The sequence below is a fragment of the Geotrypetes seraphini genome, chromosome 3 (genome assembly GCF_902459505.1).
Source record: "Geotrypetes seraphini chromosome 3, aGeoSer1.1, whole genome shotgun sequence".
Taxonomy (NCBI): domain Eukaryota; kingdom Metazoa; phylum Chordata; class Amphibia; order Gymnophiona; family Dermophiidae; genus Geotrypetes; species Geotrypetes seraphini.
The window spans coordinates 153,540,072-153,566,977 of NC_047086.1; the positions used below are offsets into that span (position 1 = coordinate 153,540,072).

General features: G+C 42.3%; 2 protein-coding genes across 6 annotated transcripts in view; one reads left to right on the forward strand and one right to left on the reverse strand.

Moving 5' to 3' along the window:
* Window positions 1–348: 348 nt before the first annotated feature.
* Window positions 349–7,223, reverse strand: LOC117356872 (myb-related transcription factor, partner of profilin-like). 3 transcript variants are annotated; one of them, XM_033936707.1, is made up of 3 exons: window positions 7,171–7,223; window positions 4,383–5,609; window positions 349–4,123 (listed from the first exon to the last, which is right to left on the reverse strand). In XM_033936707.1, the coding sequence occupies exons 2-3, from the start codon at window positions 5,185–5,187 to the stop codon at window positions 3,426–3,428; spliced, it is 1,503 nt and encodes a 500-aa protein (XP_033792598.1). In that variant the 5' UTR covers window positions 5,188–5,609; window positions 7,171–7,223; the 3' UTR covers window positions 349–3,425. The 3 variants fall into 3 exon arrangements, with proteins under 3 accessions (XP_033792598.1, XP_033792596.1, XP_033792597.1); XM_033936705.1 differs by lacking the exon at window positions 7,171–7,223 and adding an exon at window positions 6,638–6,773; XM_033936706.1 differs by lacking the exon at window positions 7,171–7,223 and adding an exon at window positions 6,500–6,615.
* The window catches only part of ZUP1 (zinc finger containing ubiquitin peptidase 1), a 62,924-nt gene continuing 42,765 nt past the window's right edge, over window positions 6,748–26,906 (forward strand). For 2 of the 3 annotated variants that reach the window (XM_033936704.1, XM_033936702.1), the window contains exons 1-3: window positions 6,748–6,939; window positions 9,966–10,594; window positions 24,651–24,761. In XM_033936704.1, coding sequence (XP_033792595.1) covers window positions 6,767–6,939; window positions 9,966–10,594; window positions 24,651–24,761 — 913 coding nt within the window. In that variant the 5' untranslated portion in view covers window positions 6,748–6,766. Of the gene's footprint in view, window positions 7,011–9,965; window positions 10,595–24,650; window positions 24,762–26,906 lie in introns of all 3 variants that reach the window. The other variant, XM_033936703.1, reaches the window with a different exon arrangement.

The window sequence follows — 26,906 nt, forward strand, 5'->3', positions numbered from 1 at the left end:
TGGGGTTGTTCTCCCTTGAGAAGAGGAGACTGCGAGGAGACCTGATCGAGACTTTCAAAATACTGAAAGGATTAGACAAAACAGAGCAGGGGAAGCAGTTATTTACAATGTCCGATGTGACACAGACAAGAGGACATAAACTGAAGCTGAGGGGGGACAGGTCCAGGACGAATATCAGGAAGTTCTGTTTCACACAGCGAGTGGTGGACACCTGGAATGCTCTCCCAGAGGAAGTAATTGCAGAATCCACCGTTCTAGGATTTAATGATAAACTAGATGCACAGCTCCTTAAGAGTGGCATAGAGTGATACGGGTAAGAGTAAATTAGATGCACATCTCCCTTGAGAAGCATATGGTGATATGGGGACTAAAACTAGGCCAGGGTTCACCTGGCGAGGTCTCCGCGTGTGCGGATCACCAGACTTGATGGACCCAGGGTCTGATCCGGAGATGGCAATTCTTATGGGATGTGGACTGAGACTGGTGGGGAAGAGAGGGATATAAAGTCTGGGTGATGAACAAAAGGGTTGGGGGGCTGCTGGCTGTGTATTTCTGCTAATGGCCTGCAGGGGTACATTAAGAGCCAGATTTACTAAGATTTCCTTTCTCTTAGGCATGGAACAGGAAAACAGACCCTCAAAAGGGATCTCACTCCCTTCCCCTCTACCTACTTTTTTGATTTTAGTCGTGACAACGGAGCAAGGGACAGACCTCAACCACTGGCTCCTAAATTTGGGGGCTCATTCTTAAATTTTTAAAAAATGCTAAAACTTGTCTTAGTACATATACTCCTTTATACGTCCAACTACACCATTAGTTTTTCAAACTCTCTGTCACAGTGACTTTACTCTGAGGATAGCAGACTCGAATCCCCAGGTCTCTTTCTTATTTGGTAACTTCTAGTTCTTCTCCCTCAGAATATTTGGCTTTTGGATCTGTGCATAAAAATGTATGAGTTTTTTATTTTATTTTTTTACAGGTATCTTGTGGCCCAGTGATTAAAGCTGCTGCCTTAACACTCAGGTTGCAGGTTCAATCCCCAGCTGATCCTTGTGACTCTGGGCAAATCACTTAACACTCTATTGTCCCAGGTACAAAATAAGTACTTGTCTAAAATATGTAAACCGCTTTGATTGTAACCACAGAAAAGGTGGCATGCAAGACCCATCCCCTTTATCTTTCATCTTATCTGTACCCTCTGACACATTATCTTCAAACAGGCACTTTCCTTTTTGGACCTTTCACAAAGACAATAATGAAGTCTGGGACTAGCACTGATCCCTATGGCAATCCATTGTCACTTTACTCTCACCAGCCTGGAATGCACAGAACATCCTAAACAAAATTCTGCTGAATATGAAACTGTTTAACTGCACTTCTGTAACAGAAGGGCCTGAGAAATGACTTCTACTCCACTGTCACCTGTCAAACAGTGGATGCTACTGACTATACTTATGCCATGTAGATCTCAGGTCATGAAACAGAAATACACTGATGCAACTGTTAACAACTATCATTCTAACAATGAAGAGATGGTGTCTGATAGGCCCATGAAGATTCTGAATGTAATGGCCAGCTACTGGGGCTCCTCCCATAATTTCTATATCTTTCATTACTCTGCCCAAAGGAAGCTGCAAGTGTGTGGGTGTGGGTGGGGACTATTCTGTCACATACTTGATTTCTCACGTACACTACTTCTCCTCTATATACACAGTGCTTTGCAAGGACCACTCTTTTAGGGTGTCATCTACATATAATGACACTCAAACAGGACTACACATCTGTATTCTTCCACAGCTTCTGCACTGAATACAATGCTACTACCCACAGAACATCCATCAAAACAAATACGACTGTGGCTCATCACTTCTTATTAGATCCCAAGAACCACAGGTGAAATAATGCATGGAATACACTGGCACTCACTCTGTCATTGAGTACATAATGGAATGGTGAAAGACTAGTTTGGGGTTTTTGATAGATCATTTGATGCCTTATAGCGTTCCCCTCCTACCAATGAGGCTTAATTAATGCTTGTCCAGGATACACTTCATAATTGTAACATTGTGGTCATGTATCAGATATCAACGTTTTTTAAAATTAGAATTACCCTTTGGCCCCTACTGCATTCCATGATAACACAAAGCAAGTAAGAAGCAAGATGATGGAGAATGACTTCTTTTAAAAGCATTTTAACCATTTATCATATTTACTATTTTGTAAGATGGAAGGTGAAACCCCAAGGGTTGTAAGTTAAGTATGCTGTTATCCTGACTTTGCCTTCCTCTAAAGGAGCCTGCTCCTTTTTGACCAACCTCTCAGATGATAGAGATGACCTCTTTGTCCTATTTGGCTGACCCTATTTGGGTGAACGTGTTTAAGCTTTATGCTGAGCATGTGGGCAGAGGCAGACAACATAGTAATCATGGAAGGGTGAAGAGACACAGGTGGAAGGAAAGGGAAATTGAGTGGAATGCACTTTGTCACCATGCTCAATCTAAGAACAGCTGAAAGAGGGGGCAAGGGGAAAACAATTAAGGCTGGTGCCTACCACTCAAACTCAAAAGTAGTCAAAAATGCAAGGTTACACCTTGAGCACCTTTCACCACAGACAAGTAGTAAAACAGTGGATAAGACCATACACAACAAAATGGAATAAAGATCAATCAAGAAAGTGAAAACAAGTCACAGACAGTCACTGTGTTCTATTGCTTTTAACCTGCAGTGCATGAACGCACAACACATAGGGTGCTATGGGCAGCCCTGCCATGGAGAAGGCGCACAGGAAACAGTCTGTAGGTAGGTCACTGCAGCAACTCAAGGGCCAAAGGGGAGTCACACACAAACAGTTCATAGGCAGTTAATTTCCAGAATCATTATGAACTACTAACACGAAACATTAGGGTTCCAAGTAGACTCTCCAGTCATCCAGTGACAATAGCAGCAACAGCAGTCCATGACTTGAGAGAGTTAAACTCAGGTTCAGCAGACAAATCTGGTTGGCGGCCACAAAGAAGTCATCACCCTCAGACAAGAACACCTGGGAGAATGTGTAATGGTGGCAGCAGAAACATAAGCTTCTGATAAGGGCATTCTATAGTAATCCAAGAATCTCCAGGGAAGGCATAATTGAGGCCCAGACAGCACCAACAGCCAACAGGTTAGAAAAAGATAAGAGTCCCCACAAAACTCAGGGTGTCAGAGCACCACCATATAGCCTAACCAGCATGCTGCCCCCATCAGATATCTCATGGAACTTAATATCTTCTGGCAGGTCTGCACCTTCTGACAGCATCTTTCTCTTGGCAGCTGCAATCTTGTAAGAAAAGGCCATGTCTATGGTAAATAGCGGAATCAGACCCTCTGAAAACAAGGCACAGCAGGAAAAGATGAATCCAGAAGCCTCCTCTTCTATCAGAAGCAGTTTAGGAAGGGTCAATAGGTAGTTTTCTGTCCCCACACAAATTGCGCCTCCTGCTTCGTCCACCTCTTGTCTTGGGTGCCCTCTGACGGGGGCTGCTGCGCAGTGTTACAGTACTCGATGCTGACTCGCTGGAAGGAGTAGACAAGGGCTGTTGTGGCCGCAAGGCCTCAAAGCCCTGGACAAGAATATGATTGAGGTCTCTAATGGCAGCAGCTATCTGGTCCGAAGAGGACTGTATTTGATCTCCCACCTGTGTCAGAACAGTTCGAATATCACCGAGGGCCTGGTGGAATTGCCGTACATCCCAACGTAGCTGCCGAATTTCAGCACGAAGTCCCCTCATGCCAGCACGAACGGTGCTGTCATGGCGCTGCTGTCCGGCAAGTATCTGGTCTTCCACCATAGAAATGGGTGCTGTTGGCTGAGATTCCAATACTACAGGTGGAACACTCTGGTCAGATGGATGTGGCAATACAAGCGGGCTGGGAGAAGGTGCAGTTGACCACTGAAGTTCTGATGCCATCACGCTTCCGTTCCTTTCCTTGTCATTCAACTGCTGGCTTTGTGGTGGGATGTCTGCATCTCGTGTTTCTCGCCCCTCAGAATGCTCCTCTGTGCTCGAGTCAGTGAAATCAGATACTTCATGGACCCTGACAGTGGATTGAGCAGCTCCAGAATGTTCCTGTTGCTTACTAGGACCTGTGGAAGAAAGAAGAATTGAGGCAAGTATAGTTGATTGAAAACAAAGAGCTAACACTTGCCCCTCCCCCGTCCATTCACAAACTAAATTTACCACCTCCCCTCACCATAACTTATGGGTCCTATATCCTTCATCGCTAGCCCCCATCCCCTCAGTCAGGATCAGAATGTTCTAACCCACAAGGTTGGTAGTACTCGGGAAAGTGGATATCCCTTCCCGATGAAATAAATACCTGAGAATAAAACACAGCTTGCTCACCTGCTTTCTCTACAGCTGTTGCTTCAGCCGTGTCCAGATCACCTGACAGACCTTCCACGGTTTCCGATCCCAAAACAGCCCAAAAACACTCCTCTAGATGGGTTAGGCGAATAAAGCAAGGACCCCCTCCTCCATTTTTCTGCTGGTGTTGATTTATCTTGGCTACCTTGTCCTTAAGTGTCCTCTTGCAATCACGATACCGATGCTTGCACTGCTTTACTGTTCTGGGCGAGACCCCCAAGCTGCTAACCTCTGAGGCAATAGCTTTCCAGATCTTGCCTTTGGTAGCCAAGGACCTCCTGTTAGCATCTCGTCCAAAAAGTATGCTGTAGTTGTCGATTATCCTTTCTAGCAGCAGTTCATTTTCTTGGGCTGTGAACCGGAGCTGGCGGATGCGCGGCCTGGGTACAGGAGGTCCAGCATTGGGTCTCATCAGGTTTGCCACTTTTGTCCATTGGATTGGCTGTTGTAGTTCCCTCCCTTCCTCTCTGGTCCTCCCACTCCCTGCTCCTCTCCTGTCTTCTTCCTCTTCTATCTGCTTATCCACCCATCTTCTCTTCTTTCTGAGTCTCTCCTGCTCATCTCCACCGATCTCATCCTCCTGACTACTCCCTTCACCATCCTCTTCCTTCACCTGCACACTCCACCACTGTTCTTCACCTTCTTCCTCCTCCTCTTCCTCCTTCACTTGCATGCTCCTCCACTGTGCCATCTCCTCCATCTGCATGTCACCAAAAGACATTCTAGCCTCCTGATCACCCCCAAGTCCATCACACTCGCTCACTTGACTCCTGCCACTCTCCATCCTCGCTACCCAGATGTTCCTCTTTTGCACTCTCCAAAGCACCAACAGACCAAAAATTGGCAGGCAAAAATAAACAAACACACTTCCACACCAAGCATTCCCTAAGACAAACTCAAGAAAATATGATGGAAAAAGAGAGTTGGGGGAGGGAGAGGGGAAAGAGAAAGCAAAAAATATACAATTACTCTCTATCCTATGAATCCACCTTAATACATGGTTCCAACTGATGCCACTATCTCATGTGCTAGAAAACAATGACTAAATACCCTTAGCCCCTTTCCTATTAATTCTTTCTCTCATTTCAAGGTGACTAAATTGGGCTAGTGCAAATATCTCTTTGGCTAATGCAGTCAGCGTTGAAGTGTCATGGCATGGTGTTCATAACAAAGGGTGCACACTTTTTAATCCAAAGACGTGAAAATCTAAGAAAAATGGGGGAGGGGGATGAAAGAAAGAAGACCTAAGAATAATATCAACAAACTCTAAAACACCGTAAAGAAGGGCAAGTTTGGTATTTTGACTACAGTAGACAGAATATAGATATATATACAAACACCAGGGTTCTTGAGAAAGTTTCTGCACTTTCATATTTTTACAGGAAATGGTTGGAGTGGGAGAAATAGTAAGAGGGTGTGTTGTAAAATGTCATTCAGTCAGGCAAGTCGGTTCACCTTGCTGGTACTGATGTAATTTCCTTTTGAGATATTTAATAGTGTTTAAAAAAATAAAAGTGCGGAAACTTTTTAAAGATTCCTCATATTTATACACATGTGTATAAATACGAGGAATCTTATATATATATATATATATATACATATATATATATATATATATATATATATATACACAGTTAATATCTTAATAAGCATGACTTTCTTTGTATAGTGTTTCATAAATACCATTTTATTGAATACAAATTTTCCTGCACACCAAATGTACACAATAACCTTCGTGACATGCTACTCTTTTGATGCAACTATTTTGCTCAAAAACAAATATAAAAACTAGTCAAAATTTAGAGTGCAGAAAGAGAACAGATTTGATAGCGGCTCACAGAGATACAAGTTGCTGCAAAAGTTTACTAACACCACCAGCGTGAATCCTTTCAAGCAGCAGAAATAACTACAATGCTCCACTGAACTGACTGGCTCATGATGGATAAGGCATCATCAATATACTATCTACACACTGTGTTTAAAAGCCTCAATTTCCTGGCGCGCCCGAACGATTTTTTTTTTTGCAATATAAAGGATGCGAGGCTCAATATTTTAATGCACTTGTCGTTTATAGCAATATGAGAAATTTAAAATACCGTGGCCTAAGTCCGCAGTATTGTGAGCACAAGCGCTTCTTGGATGCTATGAAATTTTCGAACGTGCCCTAGGCCACCTCTGCAAACTGCAGAGGCACGGATTATCTGCAACTAATTAAAGATCAGCATCAAGCGAACCTGCACTGAAGGGGTCCGGGGCCCTTCCGGCTCCAACAGCCCCCCCGCCCCCTCCCCAGTTGGCTTCCTTATGACTCGGCTCCCGGGGACTCCTCACACGTGCACCGCAAACGCTCCATCGCTGCCCTGATGGGCGCGCTCCTCCTCCCGTCATCCCCTAGCCCGCAGCCGGCCGGGGAGGAGAGGGATCTGTCGCGGACCTGTGACGCACACGAAAAAGCGCCCTATCAGGCTGATGCGGGGATAAGGCGCCTGCGCGTAGGTTTGCCGGCAGAGAAACGAAAGAAAGCGACTACTGAGAGGTAGGAGTAATGGTTTGGGGGTTCGGGCGAGCTTGTTGTAATGTGTGCCTGTGGAGGGGCGACTTATGCCGGTGAGTAGTGAGGGCAAGGACTCTGTTTGGAATCTCTAGTCTCGTTGTAAGGCCAGATTGAAGTCTATAATGTCCAGAAGCAAGAGAGGGTCAGGGGCGAGCGGGGGCAGAGGTCTGCTAGAAGTTGGAAAGAACCAAGTGGTTTCCAGTTGTTGCATACTTTCAGAATTTGATGACGGCTGCTCATTCACGCCTGTCCCTAAATCCAGCTCTGTTCCTATCTATGTACGACTTCCTTCACGGCCACTGAACTCCTCGGTTCTATTCCCCGGCCCCCAACAAATCAAATGGTTCCAGAAAAAAAGAAGGGCGGATTGAGATGTCTCAATCTGTTTTCCTTACTTCCATTGTTTTCTACGGAAGACTCGGATGTTTCAATCCGTCCTAGCTTTTCTGGAGCCATATGGTAACCCTACCTCCACACACACCCTTCACACTTCTTTTGTGTGTGTAATAAACATTGATAAAATCAGAATAACCAAAATATCCAATAAGAGCTATAAGCACAGTGTTCTGTTTTATTAATGTTAAAATGCTGGTTTTTCTTTAACATCCCCCCCACCCAACACACACATACACACTATAACTACTACTATTAATTACCTCTATAGTGCCACCAGACGCACACAGTGCTGCACAGTCATAAAGGGTAAGAAGGCAGTCCCTGCTCGAAAGAGCTTACAATCTAAACAGGTAAGACAGCTAAACAGAATATCATGGATACAGTTAAGGGGAACAGTTAATCAGTGGGCTGGGTTGGAGGGCAAAAGTGTAGGGTTTTCACTCTGCTTTTAAACAAGGGAAGGGGCTTGACAAACAGGAAATTTATTCCAGGCATTGGGGGCAGCTAGATGAAAGGAATGAAGTCTGGAATTGGCAGTGGGGGAGAAGGGTAACGTTAAGAGACTTATCTGAGGAACGGAGTTCTCTGGGAGGTGTATAAAGAGAGAGAAGCAAGGAGAGATACTGAGGGGCAGCAGAATGAACACACTTGTAGGTCAGCAATAAGATCTTGAAATGTATGCAATGGCAGATAGGGAGCCAGTGAAGTGACTTAAGGAGAGGGGTGGCATGAGTGTAGCAAGGTTGGTAGAAGATGAGTTGCGCAGCAGAGTTTTGCACAGATTGCAAGGGGGAGAGGCAACACTGAGGGATACCAGTTAGGAGTAGATTGCAGTAATCTAAGCGTGATTTTACGAGAGTGTGCTCAGAGAGGAAGGGGCAAATTTTGGTGATAGTAAAGAGATAGAAGCGGCAGGTCTTAGCAGCTTGTTGAATATATGTAGAAAATGAGAGGTCAGAATCGAAGACCACTCCAAGGTTGCGAGCAGAGGAGACTGGAACAATGATGGTATTATTTACAGAGATGGAGAAAGGAGGAAGAGGAGCAGAGGGTTTAGGAGGAAAGAGGAGCAGTTCAGTTTTGAACATATTTAGATTCAGATGACAGCAGGCCATCCAGGCAGTAATGTCAGCCAAACAAGCGGAGACTTTTTCTTGGACTTTAGGTGAAATTTCAGGTGTAGAGAGGTAGATCTGGGAGTCATCAGCATATAGGTGATACTGGAAGCCATGGGAGGAGATCAGGGCACCGAGGGAAGAGGTGTAGAGAGAGAAGAGGTCCTAAGACAGAACCCTGGGGTAGCAGTAGAAGAGGTGCATTGGGAAAGGTAGGAGACAAACCAGGAGAGGACAGATTAACGGAATCCAAACAAGGACAGCATATCAAGGAGTAAGCTGTGATTTACAGTATCAAAGGCAGCAGACAGGTCAAGAAGGATAAGGATAGAGTAAAGGCCCTTAGATCTGGAAGTCACTGCAGACCTTAGTGAGTTTCTGTGGAGTATTGGGGGCGAAAACCAGATTGTAGAGGATCGAGAATCATTCCAGAACTTGCTTTCCATTGAAGAGGTCTGATTTGTCAATTTATATCTTGGAGATATTTCAAAGTCTTTGTTATATCTTGTCATTTCTACAGAGTATAAATGTTTAGTCTTTAAGGCTGTCACCATTTGGTTTATAAGGAAGACTGTTGACCATTTTAGTAGTCATCCTCCAGACTAATTCTAGAGAGAACTTTTTAGTTTAGTTTTTTTTTTTTCTTTTTCTTTTGCAGCTTTCCTGCCAAATTTTCCAGAATTGCTGTGATTTACTTATGGTGTGTTTTAAAAATAAAATGCAGTCTGGTGTCACATTTTTAGGATACATTTAAAAAATCAAGTGTAAAGTGTTGCTTTAAGAGGTTAGACTGGTTTGTAGATGTTGAGCCCAACCAAAGTTTTTCCTTTTGCTCTAATTAATCCAAATAGAATAATGTGTAGAATTAATTCACATTTTTAATTGACCCCCCCTTTTTTGTTTTATTGTTCAAACCTTCTTTCCTCATCAACCCAATGGAGCAATGAATGTTAGCTAGATTAGAACAATATTATTTATGATGCATATAGTATAATAAAATGCAAATATTCATGGAAACATGCACATCTCCTATTCCCTTCTAACCCATGAGAACAAGATAGTTTATGCATGGTTTAATTTCACAGGAAATTGGTCAACTTTCAGAGGAACTGATGATGTTCTGTATGCAAGAACGTTTGTGAAACTACTGAAAGATTTTTACAGGGCATTTTTCCCCATAATTGAAAACAGACTACCATCTTCCTAGATTTTGTAGTCTCCTTACTTAGTAGCTATGAACAAGTTACAAATAAGAGGTATAGCAAATGGCTTACAAAGTGGTGAAATTGCACAGTATGTAAAATGCTGTCGTCCTTTCTTTTCAGTTGTCTTTCAGCAGTTTCAGTTTCTGGCGTGAACATAGTTTTCAATTCCTATTCTAATGATTTCAGGCATGCACATTGTAAGAATTTACAGCTTGGATTTGGCGTTTACTGTATTACTTGAATTGAAGCAATATATAGTATCATTTTTTCTGAGTTAAATATTTTGTTTTAGGAAGAAGTGGATCATGTTCACTTGTGATATCTGCGGAGACGTGATCCCCTCGGAGGCAGACATGAAGACTCATCTTGTGGTGGCCCATATAGAACAGGAGTTGAGCTGCCCTTTCTGTAGCCTGTCTGGCGTGACCTATGATGAAATGAGCCTGCATATTGATACATCTCATTTTGAGGAGAATGAGGCAAAAACAGAGAGTGAAACGGTGCTGCTCAATGTAGAGATCAGGGACCGTGTGCCTCCTAGTGGTGGAAAGGAACAAACTGTGCAAAACTCTACTTGCGAAAGTAAGGCTACTGCTGTCGATAGTTTTACCTATTCTAAATTTTCTAAAGAGCCGAACCACCCTGAGCAGAGACGAGCTAACTTTACTGTGCGCACACCTATGTCATGTAGCAAACCATGTTCTGGAACTGCGAGCAAGAGTGATAGAAAGTTTCAGGAGAGTAAACATTCAGTGCCTGGCAGCTTGTGTTCTCCTGTATCTTTCCGAAAGAAACTGGTATATGGCCAGTCTGAACAGAATCCACCCAAGTGTCCTTTCTGTGGATGGTTAGAGATGTGCTGTGAAGACCTGGAAATTCATGTTCAAACAAAGCATGCTGACCTAGACACGCCAATTAAAGGTAAGGAATAGCAAAAATGTGTACATTTTATGGATTGGAACATACAAATCAAAAGTGAAATGATATTTCTAGTGTAAATATGTTGGGAGCAGTTCAGTAAAGGATGCTTAATGGAGCGTCACAAAATTGACACCAAGCGATATTCTATAAGGGCTATTATAGGGGAAAACACCCTCCAAGGATTCAAGACAAAGTTAGACAAGTTTCTGCTGAACAAGAACGTGCTCTGGTAGGGCTAGTCTCAGTTAGGGTGCTGGTCTTAGACCAGAGGGCCGCCGCGTGAGCGGACTGCTGGGCATGATGGACCACTGGTCTGATTCAGCAGTGGCAATTCTTATGTTCTTATATACAGTAGAATATGGGAATAAGGCACCACCTAAGAGTGAACATGTAGCCACACTCACTTATACCGTGTCAATAGCTGGCATGTTTACGGCTATGTTTCACATTTGCACATAATTTACAGTATTCTGTAAGTTACATGCATATCTGGTAGAGCTACAATTATATGAATGTCCCCTTTTATATATACACACTAAAGAGAATACACATATTTTATAGAATCATGGCTAATATATAAACAGATTAGTGCCAGTTAGTGGCGTCTTACCTGTGTATGTGTTAGTATTTGGCACCTACCTGTATGTACAGTTTTATAGAATTGCCTTGCATATGTTCAGTTGTTTCAGGTTGTTGATGCTATATATATATATATATATATTTTTTTTTTTTTTTTTTGGCTTAAGAACCTAAGAAATGTTTTGTAGAACTAGAGGTGCTGGCAGCAGGATCCCATTCTATAGATGTCAGAAATGAAAAGAGAGAGGGGATGGAATTTGATAAACCACCTTTCTGTAGTTACAGGTACTTATTTGGGATATGAGGCAATGGAGGATTAGGTGACTTGCCCAAGGAGCTGTAGTGGAAATTGAACCCAGTTCCCCTGGGTTTCAGGGCACTGTGCTAACTGTTAGACTATCCTCCATATCTGTCCTTACCTATAAAAATTATTAATTTGCCCTTCTGGGACCCACTAGAAATAAATGTAAGACATGTAAAGGCTGAGTAAAAAAGTAGCTTGCCTTTTCTTGTCTGGATAGTTGGTGTAACTATAACCCATGTACTGCTCTCCGGTGACTCTAAGCACTTCCTGGATCTTGTCTTGAGGGAACCTAAGTTTTAGTTTCCAATAGTTTTTCTTACAAATGACAGTAATTTTAAAATGATTTTGCTGATAAAGTAGAAATGTATGTCCAGACATAATTTTAAAAATATATAAACATGGTTTTATTAATAAAATTAAAACAGATTAAAAGTGAAAGAAAGAATTGTATTGCATTAAAAAGTGGTCTGTCTTTCTATGATCTCTGTTGGACTAGGGTTACTATATTTCATAATTGAGAAAGCCAGATGCATGGCCCCACCCCATTCTGCCTCCAGCCCCGCCCCCAAAAAGGCCTCCAGCATGCGCAGATGTGTGTGACCTCGTCCAGGCTAGAAAATGACATAGGGATAGAATTTGCTCCTGTCGCCATGGATAACTGTGAGAAACCATCTCGTATCATTCTTTAGTATCTCTGTTTCTGTCCTACACCAGCATTCTTCAATGCAAGGCTTGAGGGTCAGTGGCTGTGCCCTTTCATACTCTGATTCTTCCCTCTCTCCTTAAAGAATGACACGGGGATGGTTTCCCACAGAGACTGGGACAAATTCTGTCCCCATGTCAGTCTCTAATCTGCACATGCTTGTTGAAAGCCCTCCAGACACGGCCGGAGCTTGGGGCTTTCCAAATCCAGACAAACTGCGGGTTTTGGAGTCTGTCCAGGAATCTGGACAGTCCTCTAAAAAGAGGACATGTCTGGGTTTTCCCAGACATCTGGTAACCTTTGGCCTCTTTTACAAAGCCGCATAGCAACAGCCCCAAAGCCCTTTAAATCTCTATGGGCTTCAGGGCCGTTAGCGCAGCGGGGCCGCTAGCATGGCTTTGTAAAAGAGGCCGCTTATGTTGGACTCACTCAGTATGTTGATTAAAATATCTTTACCTTACCTTGGTTGATTTCAGAATGGAAATGGAGGAATATTTCAAAAGCAAATGCCATGAAATGGGTTAACAGTAATTTGATAATGCGAGTTAACTGGTCTAGGGTAGATCACAATAGGCTTGACAAAATTAAAACTGCAGAAACAAAAGTGAAAGTTTCATGGTGTTTATTGTTGTAATTCTATCTGTGGGGATTACCAGACATTTGGAGAGTCTGCTCATTGGGCCGAGATTGGCTATAAAGTTAGCTTGGTATAAAGTAGAACCAATGCTTTGAAGTTTCATTATTGAGATGGCTTGGGGAAATCCACTGTTTATTCTTAGGATAAGCAGCATAAAATCTGTTTTATTACTTGAGATCTAGCTAGGAACTTGGGACTTGGGTTGGCCACTGTTGGAAACAGGATATTGGGCTTGATGGACTTGATCGGTCCCCTTATGGCAATTCTTATGTTCTTATGTCTAGTAAGAGTTAGAAAGGCACCCATATGTATGCAATAAAAATGAAACAAATGTTTCCAGGAAGTGATATGTGTTTGCGTAGGTTGGCCAATATTTTTTTTCTGTTTTGTTTTTTATTTGATCCACAGTTTATTCCAGCTTACTTGGAACCAGGCTTGGGCTGTGGTACAATGACTCTGTTTGCAACCACTTGCAGATGATTCCCTTTATTAATATTCCTCCTAACATTTAATACAGTCATGGACCAAAATCTTTAAGGAATTACCACAACTCCTTGCTCTACCTTTGCCAAGGGGTGTGTGAACACTATGGGGCTCATAGTAAAAAAACTAAAACATCCAGAAAACCACTAAGTCGGTACTTTGGATTTCCTAATCGTTAGGACTTCCAAGTGCCATTAATCAAAACCATTTTCCAGGATGAATAGTGAGACATTTTGTCTACTGTGAGTCCAGAGTTCCAGGGGGCGTATTGGGAGGCGTGTTATGAGTGTGTTTTGGGCATGCTAAACTTGGACATCTTGCAACAATAGCCAAACCTTTTCCAAGATGTCCTGGATAATTTTGACGTTTAGAGCTAGACCTGTTTTAGAAGCTTCTAAGTGCTACAAAGGGAATCAAACTGACCAGATGACCACTGGATACATCATTATGATCACCCCCCACTGCTCACTAACCCCCTCCCATCCCCCCAAATTCTGAATGAAGGAGTACATACCTGTCTCTAGAACAGCAGCACTTGGTATGGAATTTCATGGGACAGCTTTGTGAGACTTTGCAACTTGGCAGCCATTTTGAGAAACTTCGGACTGGGAGCGGTGGGCGGCTTTATCAGCGTTAGGGGCAGGAAACAGTTGGGCTGTTTCCTTCTCACGAACAAGCCACAAGACCACTTGGGACATTAAAAGGTAGGGTACAGGAGGAGTTGGGTTGGTGTCAGACCATGGGGGGGTGGAGAGAGACGGGTGGCAGGGAGGGATGATGGATAGATGGATGGCACAGGAAAGGGGGAAGGGGTGTAACAATGGGTGGGTCTGTGCCCTCCCATCACCCCCCCACACACACACATGTTGGGGAAGCAGGCTGGGTCCAGCGGTCCCTGTACCTCCCTATCTTCACTCCTCCAGCTTCATCAGGTCCGAGTCGGCGACAGCAACTGCTACAGGCTGTCTGCCGGTAACTTGGAAGCCTCTTCTCTGCCACTATTTACAACTTCCTGTTTCTGACAGGACGCAGCAGAAGAGAGGCTTCCAGGTTGGTGGCAGCAGTCTCTAGCCACTGCTGCTGCTGACTCTGAACTGTTGAAGCCGAAGAGTGAAGAGAGGGAGGTACAGGAGCCAGTAAAAGAGTGTTAGCTGTAAGTGTGGTGGGGAGGGATAGGAAGGAAAGGTGCTGCACCATGTTGAAAGGACAAGAGAAGGATGATTGTAGGACATGGGGTGGAGGGGAGGAAGGAAGAGGTACTGCAAAGAGGTGGAAAGGGGTGAGAGGCAAAATGTTACATATGTGGTAGAGGGGAGGGAGACAGACTGCAAGGAGAAAGGCAAGAGAGGGAGAAATGTTAGGGAATGGGGGTACTTGGGGAGAGATGGAGAAATGTTAAAAATTATAGAGGAAGGGAGAGATGTCTGACCAGGGCACAAAAGAGGGGGAGAGAGATGGATAGGTGAGATGCAGAGATGTTGGAACATGGCAGAGAAAGGGAGAAAATACTGCAAAGGGGAAGGGAGAAGAGAGATGTTGAACATGGGAGTGAATGAGAGGGAGGGAGAGATAAACAACAGGTGTTAACTTTTAATGCAGTGATTATAATGTCATCAGGGACGCGGCAGAGAAAATTAGGCCAGTAGAAGACCCGAAGCGCGTTTAGTGTGCCTGGGACGCTGCTGCTCCTGCCTGGTTTGTCAGTCCTGTAGTGGTGGGAGGGTCAACGGGGGTTTCAGTTGTGCCGGGTCGGGTCGGCGGGGGGGGGGGGTGTCGGGTGGAGGGAGTCAGGCAGGCATCGGGGGGGGGAGTTTCAGTGGAAGGGGAATGGGAGACAGGCAGGCTGGCATCGGAAGGGGGGTGGGGGGTGGGGGGTTCAATGGAAGGCAGACAGCCAGGATGGCATCGGGGGGGGGGGGGTTCCATGGAAACATGCTACTCAGGGGGATGGGAGGCATGCAGGCAGACTGGCATGGGGGGAGGGGTTTCGCTGGAAGGGGGATGGGAGGCAGGCAGGCTGGCATTGGAGGGGGGGTGGGGGGTTCAATGGAAGGCAGGCACGCAGGATGCCATCGGGGGGAGGGGGTTTCCATGGAAATATGCTGCTCAGGGGGATGGGAGGCAGGCAGGCTGGCATGGGGGGGTTTCAATGGAAGGGGGATAGGAGGCAACGGAGGGGGTAGGGGGTTTTCAATGGAAGGCAGGCTGGCATCGGAGGGGGGGAGGAAGGAGGCACTGGGGGCACTAAGGACATAGGAAGGGGCACTAAGGACATAGGAAGGAGGCACAGGGAGATTCACAGACAGAAAAAATGACAGACAGGCAGCATGCAATGAGAGAGAGACAAAGAAAAAAAATACCCAGACAGACAGACATGAAGGGAAGGGGGGACTGACAAAGAAGAGGACTCGAGCCGCAAGGAAGAAGCTGGGCCTGCCTGCCTGTGGGGAACGCTATAAGGGAAGGGAGGGCCATGGAGCAGGCTAGATCACGGGAAGGGAAGGGAAGGGAGAGGAGCCGAACGGAGCAGCCAGATCGCAGCAGGCCACAATGCGGGGGAGGGGACGAACGGAGTAGGCCAGATCGCGGTAAGGGAAGGGGTGGGGGAAATGCTGCAACTGCTGCACAGGGACCTGGAGGGGAAGCCAAATACCGCTGCTGCTGCACAGGGAAGTCGGGGGGGGGGGGAGGGAAATGCTGTTGCTGCTCCATAGGGAAGTAGGGTGGAAATGCTGTTGCACAGGGAAATGGAGGCAAAGAATGACAGACAGACAGCAGGAGGGAGGGAGACAGACAGAAAGGAAGAAAGACACAGGGGCAGGGAGAGGGACAGAAAGACAGACAGAGAAAGGGAGCCAAGGAGAGAGAGAGAGACAGAAAGAAAGACAGACAGACATATATTCTAGCACCCGTTAATGTAACGGGCTTAAAGACTAGTATATATATATATATATATATATATATATATATATATATATATATATATATATATATATATAATTTTGAGCAGGGAGACATGGGGAAGAAAATTAAGGCTATAGGGAGAGGTTTGGGATGAAAATGCGGGGACGAGGATGAATTTTTGTTCCCACATCGCTGTCTAATGAAATCTGGTTACCTTTCTGATATTCTGATTTCCTACCACTCTTGGAATCCCCTTTGTTTCAATACATTAATCAGTTTTCTTTGTCAACCCTGGCCCAAATTGGCTTAATTCTATTGGGTGTACTTCCTTTTTATATTCCACTTTGCTTCTGCGGAATAAGTTACCCCCTTCCATTAGGAGTAAGCAATCTGAAGTTCATTTTAAAAAGGGCTTTAAGGGCTAGATGCACTAAAGTCAGCGATTGACACAAAACCTGTTTTCACAGCTTTAGCGACTATCATTGTTACCAATCTGATGCACGAATCATCCCACCATGTGTTTTCCCCTTCAATCACCCATTTTCAAATCTGACCATGCAAAATAACCAAGCGATTGATGCACTAACACTAGTAAGCCAAATGGGGATTTAGCATTCGTAAAAAAACAATTTGTCTAGACCTGTTGGTAACTATTACTGACAGATCTGCCTATTTTTTTTTCAATGGCACAGATTTTGTGTGCGTTACACACATGTAAAATATGTATCCCATAAAAAATAATACACGGGGAGGGGCCAAAGGCATGCCTCCCAAGGGGTGGGGCCTTAGGCACCTCCCTATCTATCCTGAATGGGATACTGAGAAATTTTTTCATGTTTAATATTTCTTAAGAGTTTTATTTGTGGGGGCGCTAGAGGGCGCAGAGAGTGATGGCTGCTTGATTACAACACTCCAGCAATTCAATTTATAATCGATCTAATATCAGTGGTTAAAACTTCTTTTTACTTGTTTTTATAATACCTCTGGATTGCTGAACATGGCTACTACGAAAATAAATAAAAGGCACAAGCCTGACCCTGCATCACCTGCTAAAAAACCTGAAGATAAGGATGAGGTTGAGACCCTCCATACTGTTCTGGCAGAGATACAGGCCATGCGGGACACTATCAACGAAACCAGGGATGAAGTGATTGAAATGAGATCTGATCTGGCAACACTGAAAACGGATTTTTCTCAAATCAGACTCAGAATTGATGATCTAGAAGCCAAGCACACTGGTCTGCATTCATCTGTTTCTACGCTTCAACACCAGATTAAAAGAGTCACCCATCTGGAAAGAGAGCTCGAAGAGGCAAACTTACGATCTAGGAGGAATAACCTTCGAATCTTAGGGGTACCGGAAGGGAAAGAAGGGTCGGATACCCTCAAATACATGGAGACCTTCTTGCCGAAATTGTTAGACATCCAGTTTACAAAAGATTTTGAGCTGGATCGTGCACACAGAGTGTCGTCACACAGACTGACAAACTCTAAGTTCCCCAGACCTATCATTGTGCGCTTCTTACGTTATAGTCAGCTCACTGAAGTTATGAGAAATGCGAAAATCAAAGCCCCTCTTAAATTGGACTCTCACAATATTCTGATTGTGCCAGATCTGACCAAAAATGCTGCAAACCAACGCAAGCAACTGTTGGCTTTTCGCCCGCGGCTCCGTGACCTGAAAGCCCAGTTTGGAATGCTATACCCTGCGATCATGCGAGTCACCTTTAACAACAATACCAAAAACTTCACTGACCCGAATCTACTTGCAGAGTTCATCGAGTCTCACCTTCCGACTGCCATCGATCGAGTCTGACTGTTTCCATGACTGCTATTGCGACCGTTAGAGGATCGGATTGCTGATCTACAGTCTCCTCCCTGCGCCATTGTTCTCCTTCTCTCAGCGCACGTGGTGGGCCTACACGATGCATGTGCCTTACATCTATCAGTCGGCAACCGCAAGCAGAGTCGTGGTTGCAAGCTGACAACTTTGTACTGTAATCCGCTGCACTTCGGCTCTTCAGCTTTCTACCACCCCGCGACACTACTATAAGCCCCCTGTTTAGAACTTGCAGGGGTGAACAGAAAACAAGCCTTCTCGCCACGGACTAAGATAAATATGGATCTTTCCTCTTGTAACTTATGCTCCTTTTTCACTGCCAGTAGTCTTACTCAATTTAATACTTTATATGCATTTACTTATTTGGTACTAGCTCCTTTGGTTGTATTATTTTAGTTACATCTAGATAATGAATTTCTTCATTAATTGTATTAATCAATTATCTCTTATCTGCACACATTCCATTTTTGCATGTATTTTATTGCCTTGTTGCACAATTTTATCCGGCTAGCCCCTGCTGAATAGTTTTTCATGAATTTATAGCCATTGGTAGGATGAGGGCTACTTACTTTCTTACCCTACCTACTAGACCTTTTAATTCTCTCATCTTATTCCATAATTCTTGCTTGTTGTATCTTGTTTTAATTTTTCTTCAGTTTAAATGAATTATTTGATGACTTCCTGCAGGCTTTATCTTAATGAATTGGTCACTGTTACCTCTGCGTTATTAACTCTCTAGTCCTGGTGGATCTTATGTATTGATCTTCTATCATTCACTATTAATTGCATTAATCAATCATTTCTGCTGATGAATTATCACCACGAATTCACAACTTGTAACAGTCTGGTATCATTTTAATTTATTGCCTTATATATTAGATTTTATATCTTTTATCATTTCTTCTTAAGTGAATTTTAGCTTGTCAGGCATTGTTTTTATGAAATGGAAATGCCAGAAATACGTATATGTTGGTCATGTAGCAAATAACTTTACGGTTTCCAATTTTGTTCTCATATTTATTAATTCAACAGTTGCTAGCCTCCACCGAATTTTCCATTACACTAATTATGCCTGTTCCCTTTCCTATGTTTAACAGTTATGCATTGCTCCTTCTGTTGCTGCACTGATTTATATTTTTAATTTCTAATTTCTGAATTGCTTTTCATTCATTTGGCCAACCTAATCAATTACTGGTACTTTTTATGTGGTGCTTGCACCTTTCATCTCTATGTTTGTTTATAATTAGTTTGTCCATCATATTATCATTCATTTAATCTATTAATATTTTATCTTACCGATGAAGGTTTTCAAAGTCCATGGAATGCTTTTGGCATGAATTTTGTTATACTTATTAGGATGATTTCCTTATTAATTTTGTTGCTTAATATACTTTACATTCTGCTTGCTCCCTTATGCCTATAATTATAATATAATCCCAGAAATATACACTACTTACCTTGACTTATGTTATTTAATGTAATTTAAGGTATTGCTAATTTTCTCCATACCTCTTCATAATAAATATTGACATAGGGACATGGTACCATGACTAGAATTAACTATAATACTGAATAATATTATTATCGTATTCCTATTATACTTTGTTTGATTCACCCATACTTCCATCCTTATGATCCTGCAATAATTGTTGTACTTGTCCGGATCTGCATGTAAGCTACTGCCTGCTTAAAAAGGGTTAGGTTGTCTTTTATATAACTCTGTATGTTCCAATTTGCTCACATGGATATGATTAATTAGCAGTGATATCATCACACTATAATTGATCATTCACTGTTAATAGTATCTTAACTATCCATAAGTACAAATCCTTTGCCACATTATTAGTATCCTACATTTAATTTGTTATACTACATGGCAGTTTCTACTAAAACCACATAATTTTTAGATCTTAACATCAATTATAGGAGGAGACATAAACATAAATATTAATTATTAATATATAACACATATGTTGCAGCATCACTTCAAGCAGTCAAGTTGCATTAATTGCACGTCGAGACTTTATATACGGCAGAAGTTTAACACTGATGTTTGTTATTTATCACTATGGTTTGCTGGTGTTGTGGTTGAGCAGTAGCTCTCTCGTTCTACACCCATGGGGTTTCTCTGTTGCTGGTCTTTTTTAAGGCCGGACAGTTTTGTAGCCCAACTGGATGTCATTTTTCCATTCTTATTTCTTGTGTCTTCCTACCTAAATCTCTTTTTGTTAGCAGTACTGATTGACTATAACACTTCTCCCCAATGAGGTCCTGAGCGAATCACAGAATATCACAATTTTAAATGCTGAAACTACTATCATTGAATGTCAAGGGCTTTCATAATCCCATAAAAAGGAAAAAATTATTGGACTATATTTCCAAGAAATCTCCTGATATAGTCTGTTTCCAAGAAACGCATCTCAATGCCTCTGAGTCTGCCAAGTTGAAAACTAAGTGGTCCCTACCAGCTTTATTCTCTCCTGCCTCACAAAAAAAAAATGGTACTGCAATTCTGTTGCGATCATGCCCAGAAATACAACTACTGTCTCAATCTAATGATTCGGAAGGTCGATGGATTAAAATCAATTTGCGGATAGGACAAACTACACTTTCGCTAGTAAATGTCTATGCACCCAATTTGGACAAACCTGAATTTTTCACTGAGATTCAAATGGCTTTACTTGAAGATAAATCCCAGGCACAAATAGTGGTAGGTGACTTTAATTTGGTGCTGGATCCTGTTTCTGATAGAAAGTCATCGGCAGCGCACAAACCCATGAATGCTTGGCACAGCTTACACAACATGATAACCCAATTGAAGATGGTTGATGCTTGGCGCCTAATGCATAAAGATGAACGACAATATTCTTTTTACTCTCCTCCCCACAACTCTTTATTCCAGAATTGACTTTTTTCTAATCAGCAATAATCTTATCAACAACTTAGCACAATCTGATATTGGCGAAATATCGGTTTCTGACCATGCTTATATTGAATTAACCTTGTCGGATCTTAATGTCAGTAATAAAAACAATTCTTGGAGATTCAATAATTCACTTCTCCTGGAGCCTGACTTCACGGAACGTATAAGCAAAGCCATTCCTGAATTCTTTCTCTTTAACAAACCTGAGGATACATCCTGGACATGCTTATGGGATGCTTTCAAAGCATATATCAGAGGCGTCATTATATCCTATCAGGCAGCCAAAAAGAAAGATTTAGACAAGCAACTTACTGATTGCGTTAAATTGATTAAGGATCTAGAAACATGTCATCAAGCCAGTCCGTCAGACATGCATACTCTCTCAAAATTACACCAAGCACAACTACATTATAATCTGATCCTTAGCAGAAAAGCTGGCAATGCAATATTCATGAAAACTTCTAGTTATTACTGTGAAAATAATCAAAATGGACATGCTTTAGCAAATTACCTAAAAATTAGAGAAGAGAGACTGAATATACATACGATAGTTGGTTCTGACGGACACACCATCTCTGATCCGAGCCGAATCCCAACTTGTTTTCAGCAGTTTTATAAATGCCTTTATACCTCTGAGAGAACTTAAGTTTCGTCGCTGACAATGCTAAATGATAACTTACTGCACCCTACCATCACAACGGAAGATAATAGTGCTCTTTCTGAACCCATCTCGATGGAAGACATCCGTCTTGCACTCAAGTCCATGGCTAAAAAGAAATCTCCTGGATCGGATGGCCTAACCTCCGAATTCTATACTACTTTTCAAGACTTACTGATTCCTCATTTGCTTACCTTATACAAATATTTTATAAAGACTGGAAATGTAACGGGCTCGTTTACGGAAGCGAGTATAATAGTTCTACCTAAACCAGGAAAAGATCCGCTACATGTATCCAATTATCGTCCTCTATCTTTAATTAATGTGGATGCGAAGATATACGCTAAGATTTTGGCCACTAGATTGCAACACATACTGTATAAATTGATTGGGATAGAACAAAATGGTTTCATGACGGGAAGACTCTCAAGTAATAACACCAGGATGTTTGCTAATGTAATTCAAAGTGCCAATCATATTAATGCACCGATGCTAGCCTTAGCTTTGGACGCTGAGAAAGCGTTTGATAGGGTAGAATGGGACTTCATGTTTGATACATTACAATGGTTTGGATTTGAGAAGGAGTTCATTAAAATGATCAAAGTATTGTACACTGCTCCTACTACTAATGTACGTATCAATGGGACTTATTCCACTTCATTCCATCCTACGAGAGGCACGAGGCAAGGATGTCCTCTATCTCCACTACTGTTCAATTTGGCTTTGGAACCTCTTTTACTCTCCATACGTCATAATCCTGACATTTCAGGAATTGTTTGTGGCTCAACAGAAGTCAAATACTCTGCATATGCGGACGATGTCCTATTATATACTACTCCTGCTTCCTTGTCACCCTTGATGTCAACTATTGAGAGTTATGCACAGGAATCTGGCTATAAACTTAATACTTCCAAAACTGAAATCATGCCCTTAAATAAATTCACCCTGAAATCAGATGTTGCTGACTATAACTTTCAGTGGTCGCCTCATAATTTAAAATATCTTGGTGTTCATTTTGGTAACTTTATAGATCAAACGATCGAACTAAATACGTCCCACATACTGAAACTGATTCAGTCACTCACACATCAATGGTCGCCTTTAAATCTAACCTGGTGGGGGAGATTGGAAGCCATTAAAATGACCCTCACGCCCAAGATCACCTACACTTTAAGCATGCTGCCTTTCTTTCTGCCGGATTCCTTTTATAAAAAAGTAGATTTGGCACTGTCCCAGTTTCTTTGGAAGAAAAGTACTCCGAGGATTGCCTTGAAGAAACTAAAAAATAGTAAAGCAGATGGAGGAGTGGATTTTCCAGATTTATTTGACTACCATTGTGCCTTCCTCATGAGACAAGCTGTTCGTTGGTTACTTCATGATGTTTCACCTGATCTCAACACTATTTGGTGTCAGTTTGAAGAGGAGAAATATGGCCTTTTTTCATTACCTTTACTACCTTTCCTCAAGATTGACAAGGCCACATATACCAATGATCACATATTCACTTCTATGAAACGTGTTGTTAACACTATTGAAAGTTCTTTACAAGTACCTTTGTTGAAGACTCTTCATTCGCCCCTGTGGCATAACCCTGGTATTAAAATACAGAATAATACTATTGCTTGGAAACGCTGGCAGCAAGCTGGTATATGGAGAATTCATCAATTAATGGATGGTGATGAGTGGATTCCTTTTTACACATTGACATCGCTTTATAAAATACCACTCTCATGTCACTACCAATGGCTCCAATTACAACATTTATTGAAACCCATATTAAAAAACAAGACCCTACTGACTACAATTCCTGACATTCTTCAAGTTATTTCTACCATTTCGCTACATCGTAAAGCGGCATCTCAGTGGTATAAGTGGATAAGGTAAAAAAAAATCCATCTAATGACAGGTCTAGAAACTGGTTGGTCAAGGGATGTAGACATGGAAATAGCGGCTGATGTGTGGCCTAATGTTTGGATCAAGATTTCGAAAATATGTCGATCTGCTACATACAGACAAGCATTTTTCTTTTTGTTGCACAGAGCGTACTGGACTCCTCAGAAATTAACTAAACTTAATACCAATGCGGATAGCAGATGTTGGTCCTGTAGCCAGGACAATGGTTCACTACGTCATATGCTACTTGAATGCCCATTATTGCATGATTTTTGGAGGACAGTTTGGAAAGACATCTGTAAGATATTACAAATATCATCGCCTCTTACCTATGCCATACTGATATTCGGTGATGAACTTGGCCACTTAGGGTTATCTACTGATGCAAATAAATTATTACATCTGCTGCTGCTGATAGCTATTAAAATCATTCTATCTAATTGGAAAAATTTAGCTAAAGCGGAACACGCTTATTGGTGGAATTCAGTATGTTTGATAGCTAAATTTGAAAGAATAGCTGCCGAACGCTCTTATGCACTTGACCGATTCAACAAAATGTGGACCCCTATATTAGAGTACTCCATATCATCTTATCAATATAATGGTTAATCAACCTTGAAATATAATTTACAAATATGTCGTCTTACTCTATTTTTCTAAGTGCTTTTCTTACTGCTTCTTGTTAACTGCTTTTTTCTAATGACATCCAGTTTGGGCTACTAGAATTGTTATTAATTTCATGGCTCTTGCTATAATTTTCCTAGCGTCTAAAAAGATTTGTTGAGCCATGTTTTCTCTCTGTACATTTTCATCCCTTTTCCCTTTCCCTTCTATTTTGTTTGTTCCTTGTTCTCGGGATGTACTGGAACTGTAAAAAGTTAGTAATATCTACTTGTATTAAGCATCCCTTGATCTTGTTGTATGCTTTTTTCATTTCCTTGTTAAATTCAATAAAACTTTTTGAACTGAAAAAAAAAAGTTTTATTTGTTAAATGGAGGTACCTGGAACACAAGTTTAGTTTTTTTTTCCTTTTTATCATAAGCATTTGAGGCATTATATAGCACTCTTATGTTTTCCTGAAGTTCATACAAATCATGTTCATTGTGACTTAATGAGTATTCCATCTTGCAGGAAAAGGTCAACAGTTGTATGAATGTCCAATCTGTGCACTTATCTGTGCAAACTGCCAGATTTTGCAGGAGCATGTTGAACTGCACCTGGAGGAAAACAACTTTGCAGAAGGTACAGTCTTAATAATTTAAATTTGTACCACCTTTTATTGCTTTGTTTTACTTCTCTTATATCATTAAAGTGGAGCACCAACTAAAGATTAGCAGAATATTTATTTATTCAATTTTTTTTAGCCCACTGTCCTAAAAGAGCTCAGAATAGGTTACAAATCAGTTACACAAGCATTTCTCTAGCCTGCGGTCTTGCAGTCTATCTAATGTACCTGGGACAGTGGAGGATTAAATGACTTGCCCAGGGTCGTAAGGAACAGCTCAGAGTTTGAACTCACAACCTCAGGATGCCGAGGCTGTAGCTGTAACTACTATACAACATTCCTTCTCTCTTCCTGGGACATGCATTGTAATGCTTGTATGGTCCTGTGATTTTGTGCAAGTGATTTTGTCTCCATGTATCTCAAGTTGTCTTGATATAAAAATATAATGCTTATTCTAGGTATAGAGACATTCTCATAATTGTTAAACAGGTAATGGAGAATTAAGTTTCTTGCCCAAGATCGCATAGCATATTGTATTTAAGGACCCTTTTACCAACTAGTGCTAAAAAGTAGCCTGTGCTGGGACCACTTTTAGTGCTGCCAGTAAAAGGCAGTTTCCTTGTCATCGACAGCAGATGAATCCGGAGACAAGTGGGTTGTGTCCATCCACCAGCAGGTAGAGATAGAGAGCACCCAGCTGAGTGAGCTCTCTCATATATAGAATGATATGCTCACTGGTAAGCTAGCATTCTGTATCTTTATAGGTAGATGGATGGTCTCTCTTCTGCTCCTGATTTCATCTCTGCTCAGCGTACCCAACAAGATTCTTGTTCTGGCTTGGCTTTCTTAGTTGAACGAGGGGATTAGGCTTCCTGGGTGCCTAGCTCAGGGTATAGCTGGTGATACCAGTTCCCTACCCATTCCTGGTGACCCCTTGTATATTTGCCCTGCACTCCTTTTCTTCTTCCTCACTTTAGAAAAAAACCCATAATTGGCTAAACCCAGAGGGAGTGCAATGGTTGGGAGGCATGGCACAGCAAAAAAAAGCTTTCACTGTTGACAGTCAGCCGGTAGTGTACTTTGGGATGCATGAGTAATATGTGTTTCTGTTCACAAGCCTGCTGGTGCGAGTTATTTTTCCCCACACCTCCCTCATTGCCTGTCCACCCTCGAGTTTCTCTTTCAGGCCAGTCTATATAACTGCAGACTATTCAGTGTTGGCATGACCCATGTCTAGAGGTTAAGCGTAGTTCTGCCTGCCGTTTCTGGATGGTTCCATTTCTGGCAGTAAGAGCTGCCTGATGAGCACCATTCCAATGCTGGAATTAAAGCATGGCTTGGATTTGGGCTCTTTTTGGATGCCTGCTTCATATGGAGATATCTGTGGAGGTAGAGCATGGTTGTGCCTCTCTGATTAGCGTGACTGCATCTCTGGATACAAAGCTTGGATCCTCCTGTCTATTTGGTATGACCCCAACTGAATGTTTGGCAGAAATCCATCTGTGGATCTGGACTCCATCTCTGGATATAGAGCAGTGGTCTCATACTCAAACCCTTTGCAGGGCTACATTTTGGATTTGTAGGTACTTGGAGGACTGCAGAAAAAATAGTTAATGTCTTATTAAAGAAATGACAATTTTGCATGAGGTAAAACTCTTTATAGTTTATAAATCTTTCCTTTAACTGTGAAAAGAGAAGACTGAGAGGGGACATGATTGAAACATTCAAGATATTGAAGGGAATTGACTTAATAGAGAAAGAGAGATTGTTCACTCTCTCCAAGGTGAAGAGAACGAGAGGGCACTCGCTAAAGTTAGAAGGGAAAAGATTCCGTACAAACGTAAGGAAGTTCTTCTTCATCCAGAGTGGTAGAAATCTGGAACGCTTTTCTGGAGGCTGTTATAGTGGAAAGCACCTTTCAGGGATTCAAGATAAGGTTGGATAAGTTCCTACTGGAACAGAACATACACAAGTAAGGCTAAACTCAAATAGGGCACTGGCCTTTGACCTAAGGGCCACCGCGTAAGCGCTCTGCTGGGCATGATGGACCACTGGTCTGACCCCGCAGCGGCAAATCTTATGTTATGTTCTGGATAGGGTAGACTGCCGGAATGCCTGCTTGGTTTGTCTCTTCTTGGGAGGTGGAGCACTGCTCCAGATTC

Coding starts and splice junctions, on each gene's coding strand:
- LOC117356872 (XM_033936707.1), bottom strand. CDS start 5,187: ATGGAGAGTGGCAGGAGTCAAGTGAGCGAGTGTGATGGACTTGGGGGT. Junction 4,124..4,382: donor AACAGCTGTAGAGAAAGCAG/GTGAGCAAGCTG, acceptor TTTCTTCCACAG/GTCCTAGTAAGCAACAGGAA.